The sequence below is a fragment of the Atta cephalotes genome (genome assembly GCF_000143395.1).
Source record: "Atta cephalotes unplaced genomic scaffold scaffold00015, whole genome shotgun sequence".
Classification (NCBI taxonomy): Eukaryota; Metazoa; Arthropoda; class Insecta; order Hymenoptera; family Formicidae; genus Atta; species Atta cephalotes.
This window is the reverse complement of record NW_012130079.1, coordinates 1,634,436-1,644,432: the sequence shown is the minus strand read 5'-3', so window position 1 is coordinate 1,644,432 and position 9,997 is coordinate 1,634,436. Positions and strand designations below refer to the sequence as shown.

At 40.8% G+C, this 9,997-nt stretch overlaps 1 protein-coding gene across 1 annotated transcript in view; it reads left to right on the top strand.

The window, feature by feature from the left end:
• LOC105617989 overlaps window positions 1-9,167 on the top strand; it is a 22,264-nt gene extending 13,097 nt beyond the window's left edge. The window contains exons 2-3 of the mRNA XM_012199526.1: window positions 1,136-1,569; window positions 8,988-9,167. Of these exons, the coding sequence (XP_012054916.1) occupies window positions 1,136-1,569; window positions 8,988-9,167 (614 nt within the window). The remainder of the gene's footprint in view (window positions 1-1,135; window positions 1,570-8,987) is intronic.
• The last annotated feature ends 830 nt before the right edge of the window (window positions 9,168-9,997 follow it).

Sequence of the window (9,997 nt, the reverse complement as noted above, 5' to 3'; positions counted from 1 at the left end):
ATATATATATATATATATATACATATATATATATTTTTTTTCTAGATATATATATATATATATATATATTTGAACGTCAAACAAGCGACGACATAAGCGCAATGGAAAGCGTGTCACTTGGTAGCGGGAGACAGCGCGTCAAGACTTTATCGTTGAAGGACTGCAATGTTCTACGAAATCGTAGCCGCGGTAGATAAAAACGCGCATACATATCCAGACAGGAGACAGGCAGTCTGCTGTGGCGCGTGATAACGCACGTTTTCCAAGCGTAGATACTGACGTATATGTTTGTCGAGCTTGGAACAGTTGATTCCAAGGCCTGACGCCTATCAATATCTACGATTGTCAATGTCGTTGTATCACGATCGGTCTACGAAATCTTATGCGCAATAATTTAACAGACGTGATCTTCAGCCAAAGAAACTGTAAACACTCACATGTATATAATTCTGATACAGATTTATATTCTAATTAAAGAAATTTATTTTTTTATCTTTATTTCGAAATATAAATAAAAATATTTTTAATCGTTTATCCGAGAAATTGGAGCGAATGTCATAAATTCTTACGATATCCAAATAGAAGTTACACGTGTCCAAGAATATTCTTTAGTAATGTGCGCAATGTCGAAACTATAAAGAGAAGGCTGTTGGATCACCCGATATAAATTTTAAAACGATCATTACCTAACAATGTCATTTTTGCCATATTCGGATTACGTTACCTTGCAGCGTGCACTTAGGCATTAAATCTTATATGCGAAGTAACCGTCTCAGCACACTCCGGTCACTGACGATTTGCCATTGTGTAATGTAATTTGCGTGTAATCAATTGTCGTTATGAAGCGTGGCGATACGAGCGGGAAATGTTATTACCGTTCGTTGGCAGACGGTAGCTATAAAATCGCGGTCATCGTTAATTCAATTATTACGTGACATCGTTGTCTGATAAATGTATTCGAAACAAAAGAATCTCTTAATTATGACGTACGAGTTGATCGATCCAATCATTGCTTCTTCTCGACTTCCGTCTACGTTATATCAATCTGTTTCGGGATTATTTTCGTACACACGTACTCAAAGAGTACAAAAATTTTTGAAGAACGAATTTTGAAAAGTTCCTTTTTGTTTCATAGATCGAGCGCCGCGTCGATCCGGTTCTGGATCTCAGCAACCTCTGGTGATCTGGCTACAACCCGGCAACATCGAAGACTTGTCGAACTTGCCGCTACCAGACCTGGTGCAATCGGCTGTGGATCAGCTGCCACCGCCGTCACCTCACGTGACAGTTTCTGTCCCTAGCAGCCCGATGAGAGACGCGACCTTCCAGTTCCCTGAGTGTAACGTCAACAGCAACGGTGCACCGTTGCCGAGCCCAAGGCCACGACCACGAAGACGTTTTGCCTCGGAGAGCTCCGTCATGGAGACGGGCCCGACCGAGGTGAGTAACTGCAACGGTACCACCTGCCGCTGCCACCTCGGCCTGATCCTCAACGAGAGGCAGTCATGGACGAGCGTGGGTGCCAATCTCAGGAACATCGCCGGTGATTTCCACGCGTGCAGGACCAAGGTCAGTGATACATGCCAGTCACGCGTCTGTTACTTCGCATTGAGATCCGCAATTCCGATTCGATCGAGTAGCGGGGGAGGAATACAGATTGCGAATCTTGCTGTGGAGTCACGCGTTATCTTTTCCATATTAAAATATGCATTCCTCCCCCGCGATTCAATTGCATTAATATAACGGTATTTATATCTCGAGAATGATAGAATATTGTAAATAGTATCTATAAATATCTGTGTGCATTAAGTTTCATGCTCATTTATTATTAGAGATTAGGTTTTATTTTTGAGTCGAGTTATCGACAATTTTGAACACGCACCATTTTATCACTTTTCTTTTCGCATCATCAGTATCATCGCTGATGGCGTAAAAGCGTTTATGGTAAGAGGTGTACAGGTGTAAAACGCCATGCGTAAAAATTGTACGGCACGCGTTTTGCACACACAAAAGCCATCATGTAACTTTTCACTCCACGCATCGCAATTTCATCTTCCTTATGAAGACTTTTATTTGTCATAAAGTTGCTCTTGTGCCCGCGAGTATTATAAAATGTAACGAATGCACGACAAAGAATTCTCCGAAGGGTTAGTTTAAAATTTTGTTCGTCCTCGAAATCCTTAAATTCCTATCGCTTAATTTACAAATTATATCACAAGTTTCATAAACGTATATGTATCCTTTATTTTTGTGAATGTTATAGATACTCTACCGACTTATGTAAACTTTTTCAAGACGAATTCAAAAAATATTTCAATTCAATATAATTAAAGTTAACGTTTTCTTTATTTATTCGAGTATTTTATTATCTGAATTCTTCACAGAATTCTTACATTAATTTAATCTAGTCAAACCGTAACATTATTTACCTATTTCACGAGTATCGATTTCGGAATAGACTAGTATCCAGATTTTTCTTCTAATATTTAGGATTTGATAGCGCCATGAATGAATGAATATTTTTTATTTCGCCGCGAAACTTTTAGGCGCCTCACCACAATGGAGTTTGCAGTTAAAGGTGTTTCTTCTTTAAGAAAGATAGAAACTACCGTCGTGCGGAGTCATAAACGCGAATTTAGTTATATCAGGGTTTAGTTATACCAGCGATGTCCCACGAGTGCAATAAATATCAGCTCACCATCGTCGAGACGTCTAGTATTGTTCCCCGTGTGTACGGCCCGGGTGCCACTAGCACTTCATCAAAACTCCACCCATCCCCTTCCTTCCCTCTCGTAGTGGTCGTTCGATCAAATATGTATCGCGGACTGATATGGTCCTTCTCTGATATTTTACGACGGTTCTTCTCTTGTTCGCAAAAGAAAGAAAGTGGCGATTGGCTGGCGAATAAATAAAGAAATGCGAATCGAAGATATATATTACGAACATAGAAACGTGCACGATGTCATCATCTTCAGATTAATGCAATAATGAAATGTCTACGATATTTATTATTTTGATGGATTGACATTCTATATATGCAAGATTATATGCCTAGCTTTTTTTTTTACTAAAAAGAAATAATACCTATCATCCATGTTGCGGATTAATTATAAATATCTCTTTTCTAAAAATGGGAAACTCATTAAAGAAACGAAGTAATTCTTCTTTCTTGAATATTTAAATTTCAAACGCCAATTATCCAATTATGAATGCAATTTTCTGTTATCTATTATTAGTCAAGACAAACATATTGCGCGATCAATATGCTGAGTTTCATCCGACTCTCTGTAATACATAAAAGAAACGAGCATAACTAATGCAAAAAGTTTCTGATTATTGTCGCGACAGTTACGAGATATCCATTCCTTCGTTGAAAAGACTACGGAGGGTAGTTCAATCAAATATGTATCGATGAACGAGAAAATTCCCCTCGGTTTTACAATGACTCTTATTTGCGGTTGCGGATTGAAAGAAAGTGAATGGCAGCAGGATGAGACACTAATAGGAAAAATAAGAAGAAGAGAAAGTAGATGGGGAGAAAGATAGTAAGAGGAACAAGGTGGAAAGAGCCATTTCTCTTTATTCCGCCTCGCTTTTATCCACTTTAAAGGTCCACCGGCGTGATATCCAATCCCGGAACGTCTAATTATTGCTGGTTAAGTGCCAGTAATTGAAGAGGGGGCGAACAGACTCGTGAAATTGAAGAAATCTCTTCGTCTCGCCTGTTCGTAGAAGATCCGATACCGATCAGTTCCTCGACTTGGTAACTCGAGGAGCGTTTTGTTGATAATACGGATAGAGGATTTCCTAGAGGATCGGCTTCACGCTTTTCTCTTCTTCGCGCGCTCGAAGAAATTGAAATGTCAAATTAATACCACATTAGCAACATCGTTCGCGGATCAAAAGATCGTACTAATATTGTAACTAATGACATCTCGTCACATATCATCTTAAAAAAAATTTACGTTGAAATTTAATTATTTCATCATTCAGTAACGTACACAATAAAAATAATTTGCTCTTCACGAAAAATTTTATTTAACACTAAAGTGAATTATATTCTAAATACGTAGAAATAGTTCTCAAAATACTCGCCATCGAATTGCGGCTTTTCTAACATGTCTAACGAGCTTTTCGCAGATTTCCGGAAATACGTCACGGAAACGATCTCGTCTCCCATGCCCCTCTGCGCGCAATGGTCACGGGAAACTACTGATGGCACGGTGCTTTACATATGCATGGAGAGTAAGCGAGCATGTAGCGGCTAAGTGGCCACATCCCCTTACGTGAAAGTTAAGTGGGCATGGCAGCACGAGCCGTGGCCACGGGCCGAGAAAATTATCTTCAATTATCTCGTGCAATCGGAGCTCTCCTCCTCCGCCCTCCGCCTGTTCACTCCTACCTCACCGCGTTTTGTCTATCTCACTCTTTCGATTAGCCTTTTGGCCGATCGTCACTTTTATACCTGCACGGTAATCGAATAGCTATACGCGTTCTCGCCATGTTTTCGTTGACCTCCGGATAGAGAGGGTTATACACCTGGTAACTCGCGTTTCTATGTAATACAGGATTATGGGTGAGTGGCCGCGCTCGTAAAACACGGAATATAGTACTTCGATGTGTCAGAAACAGCGAAATAGCCGACTCCTCGTGTATCGCTTGGAAAATTGAAGTCAGGCAATTTCCCGTGAGGGCATATGCCGATACTGCGTACACTCTACAAAACTCATTACTCACGAACGTTAGATTCTTGCTTGTCGAAATTTTAGTTTAGAAGCTCCTAAATGATTCGATCTAATTTCCGCGTACTCGACAAGAAATATACTACTTCATGGATTAACATACATACACGCGTCTGCGACGGATCTCGTGACGAAACGCGCGCTCGTCTGACATTTATCTGTAGTCGTTTAAATGATCTGACCGACGCGCAAATTGATACATTAGTATAACTTCATTGCGCAGCGAGATAACGGATCTTTTTGCGACGGCGCAAGTTGAGGGCAAAGCATGTCGAACCACTGCTAAAAGAGGGAGGAGGAGGAAGAGATCCGATACAAGAAAATCGATAGTTCTTCGGACCGTAGCCTATGCTCGTTTCACGCGAACTCTCGTTTACGTCTTATTTTCACCTTCGCTGATAGATATGTATGTACCTGCGACGCCGCACTCTCGCTATTCCTCTCGCGGAACATGGCTGCACCACTGCGTGCAAATTTATAACGCTTTGTCATGCGCAGCACTCGCGGAAATTCCTGCTTGCCGTTCCCTCGTTTTATTGGAAACGGGAAAATTATTATCGCACCACGCCTGTGCGATTTCGCTCCACGAGGCAGCGATAATTTATATAATACTCATACATCTCTTTAACGAGACACCTGTAATAGTAATAACGATTCGCTTGATAAGCAACTGCCTCGTGAAAAATAGTGAAAGTCGCGAATAATTTCTGGAATATGACTGCAAACTGCAACTAGTTACCATGTATGCAAGTATAGCTGTATTAATTAGCAATGATCGACGTTTAATTATTAGTTATTATCGACCGTAAGCAACAATATTAACAGTTCTAATGAGAAGTTAATTGTTTATCTACTTTTGAAAGCGAGATTGATCTTTCAAGAAATAAGATTGACCAAACAGTCGAGCGTAATATGCTTTTTTCCGCGTGCATTTGATTCTCGCGACGGCACTTTTACTATCGTCGACCGTTGCATCGCGTAGCTTGTTTTAACGATGATGGCTGCGGAGACTGGAGAGCGCATGAGCGGTGTTGCACCGCAACTTCTGTTTTCCATCGGCTTTTTCTTACTTAATCTTCGCGGCGAAACCTTAGAACCGGGCGATTGGCCGTTTCCACGGCAAACCGCGCAATTACGTTGCACAATAATCTATCTTGCCAGTAGTCGCGCGCGGCGCACGCTCGTAAGCCTTTTCTATCATGCCGCGGCGCAAGTCCCCGACGATGGTGGAACGAGGATGGAAAAAGAAAGAGCGAGAGGATTAGAGGAGCGTTTGGTTTAATCGCTCGCATCGCATACTCTCGCGAAAGCCGCTCGTGCGTAATTGTCGATATTTTTTTTTTTCCAGTCGACCGACAATTCGCGATAAATCGCCGCGAGCGCTATACGCTTGATTCATAGGCGCAGTGATTATCCCACCGCTCGTAAATTGATTTATTTCGGGATTGCGCGATGCATAAACTGAGAGACAGGCGTGCGGGAGTTCTTACTTTATTCTCCAATTGTCTGTCTGTTTTTCTTCGATGTTTTTGCCGGTGTAGCAAACATATCGATGGCTTCGCTAAGCGCGGAAATGCAATATATTGATTTTCCTTTCGCGATGCATATTGAAGAATTGGTTGCGGTCAGCAATACGGGAAATCACGGGGAAATTTACATTTTACGATTCATTCGTCATAAAGCAGAGTGCGTTGCGTCTTTTCTGCAATTTGCTTTCTAATCTGCATTCATGTATTTTCGTATACTTTTGACCGCAGTGATTTTCTTTTGTGCATGAAATGTTTTTACTATCATTGATAGCCGACCTCGTTTTCCTTTTTTTTTTTTTCGAATCTGGAAAATTGACTCACGTATTGTGACGCAATTCTCGCTTTTCTTTCTGTGAACGTACAATACCGCGTATTTTAATTTACATACATAGTATATATATAGTACACCATATATATCTCTGGCATTTATTGAACGCATATAAAAAATGTATAAAAGGATATATCGCGATATTTCCTCTCTCGTTTTAAAATACTAATTAAAAAAACATTTCATGTAAGTTTAATGTTATCGACAAGAGACACTTCTCGTATTTCGCTTTCTACAAAATAGTTTTGATATAAAATAAAATAGTTTTCTATTTGCACACGAAGGACGTGTAGCCAACCGTATTGCTCGAACGTGCGTTCTCTTCCGGACTGCAGGGTTATAAAACGGCGATATTTCTGTGGCTGTTCATACATGTAGAAGCTAACGACACGTCCGCGAAGAGAGAAAGTCCATCTCGTGGTCTCGGTTACTGTCGCAGGTGGCCGATCGGAGATCCTCGTACGCATTAGACATTAACGAACGTTGATCATGTCCCTTCGCCCTTCGCCGCGACTAACTACTCACCCCAGTGTCAGTCGTCAAAGCGCGATTCCGTGGCGAGGAAGGGACACTATTAATTGACGAGCAGAACGCTCCCACAAGCAGCACTTTCGCGCCCTCCCACATAATTCTCCCTTAATGTGACGTTCTCGTCTACTCCTCTTACTTTCCGCCCTATCCACATCCAAGATAATCTTTCCTCTCGCGGTTATACGCGCCAACGACGAATCGAATGTTTTTTTCCCGTGCGTGATTGCAAGGGTGTGAGAGAACATGTATTCTCTTTCCCTCTCTTTCCTTCTCTTTCTCTCTTCTTCCTTCGTAGGGTCAAACACTGGCCTTATTATGGTCATCCCATAAAAGCTCACCGCCTTGGTGATTGGGCTTTCCCCGGGCGTTTATTATTGCACGTCCGGTCACGGCGAGTGGATTAAGACGAGACGGGAATCGGAAGTCGCGGGTCGAAGCTGAGATAACGTTGACGGAAGGCGAGTAGAATGGAGAAAGAAAGGGAACCCTCTGGAGTTAATCGTTCTGCGGCAGGAGATCGTTCTTTCACGCAAGATATTACAAGAGCGTGCTATCAAGATTTGCGATTTATATATTTATATAATTTTCTCAGACTTTAGCTAGGTCAATATAATGGATTTTTTATGCGTTTCTTGTATTATATTTTGCTCGAGAAAAATTATATCTGTACAAAAAATATATCGAATTATTTCGGTGTAAATTTACGTGTTAACCTGCATCAAATTATAAATTACAAATTGAACCGATGGTAAAAGAAGACTTTCTGTATGAATAATAAATTTTTACGAGTATTATTGCGAGTATTATTACGAGTATTATTGCAAACAAATTTGCAAGAAATTTGTACAAGGCGTCTTGCATGGAAGGATTTTGCATGTCTTTTTGTTTTAACAGAGAATTCTTGCGATCCAGCTAATACGCGGAATCATTACACCGGCCTTATCCGAAAGTATCACGAACTAATTGGGTAATAAGTATCGTTTATAAATACATCCTAACAGAATTCCTTTTTGCGCGCGAGCGATTTATACGATTCTCAGCACGAAAACCTGCACTGCGGATGCGGCGACTTCACCAATACCAGTAGATATTCAGTCGTCGATATTCAGTGCAACGGAATGGAAGTTAATTGGGTAATTAGTGTCGTTAATAAGCAAGCTTTAATTGAACCTTTTTTCCGGGTCGCGAATGGTTGCGCAGGAGAAACGGTTTTCGTAAAGAAAACAGAGAATCTGAGAGACGTTGTAGACTTTAGTGACGCGATATTTCCCCTCTTACAACGCTGTCGTCGTTCCTCCGTGTAAATTCGTCGGAGTAAAGGGACTCGATAAAGCGTCGCGTTTTCCTCCTTTTTTTTTTCTTTTCGTTGAAGACTTAGCCACAAGAGAGTGCCGGATCGTCGGTAATTTCGTCCAATTAGGACACTCCCAATTAGGAACCTTAACCCCGCACGATCGTTGTTCCTTCCCATACCATTCTTCGAATCTACTACTACGAGGAGAAACTTACGACAGGTCGCCTTCGCCAAATCTTCGCGAGAATATCGGAGAAGTCTTCATATACCGTTTAAATATCCATTTTCACAGAGACATACATTAACGATATTGCAATCTAATCGTTATTAAGTCTATTTTATTTTGTACTTTGTCATCAATATTGAATACATTTTTTTATCTTACACTCGTAAACTACTCTCCATAAAAATACGTTGTTGTCGGCGGAGAATTAAAATTAATTGAAATAATTGATTATCAATATACTTTCAAATATTGAACGTTAACAACATTTCATTCTGTTAGAATTGAACAAAGGTATCAGACAATACTGAGCGATGAATGTCGCTGCTTATTGTTGCAGGACGCCGAGATCGAGAAATCGACGATACCGGTGATCGGTCCAGGTCTGAACGGTCGCAACAGCAACTCGTCATCCACCGATAGCCTGCTGTCGCTGTTGATTCCGACGCCGTTACGAGAGACCCTTTGGGCAACGGTGGCTCTATACCTCGGCTGGAGACTTGTCTCCCGCCTGCGATAGATGCGCCGGTTTCGTCCAACCGTTCTGGGTAATCCTACGGGCTCGTCGATTGTGTCGACGATTAGAACGGTGATATTGGGGATTACAATTAGAAAAAAACGGATGGACCGCCAGCACTTCTTTCCTTGTCTGCGATTGCGGACAATCCTGTATGGAATCCTCTAGACGGATCGTTTCGAGAGGAGAAGAAGGAAGAGGAGAAGAGGTAGTCCACGGCGCGTACTCTGGATCTCTCTATATCATCGGATGATGGATTTAATTGAGGTAGAGCGCGTCGAGAAGACGAAACGTTCTTTTATTGAACATCCACTCCGATAATACGATTGTAATTTTATACTATCTTTGTATTTCGCGCTTGCGTTGCGCGATTACGCGAGAATGCGCTTGATCGACTTTGATCGGTTCCTGAGGGACCATGCGACTGCAAATAAAATTTGATAACTTTTGATCATGACGATGAAAGTAGTGATAATTATTTGCTTCTGCGGCGTGCTTCTGATTTCCTTATAATTGATGATTCTAATTAATTGATTAATTTGATAATTGATAATTGATTATGTATTATGATTTATTTAGTAGTTGATAATTAATAATTGTAATTAATAATGATGATAGTGGCTTGATTTTATAATAATTTTTATACTGATGATTGTGATAATTGATAATGATAATAATGATTGAATTGATGAGTCATAGTTGCTCTCTACTATATGCCTTTTCATCCCTCCTCGGGGACGAACGGGTATTTTATGTAAAAAGATCTTTAAGGGGGAAGGTTGATTCCAAAAAAAGTTCTTAAATATTACCTATCTATTGATTAAATCGATGTC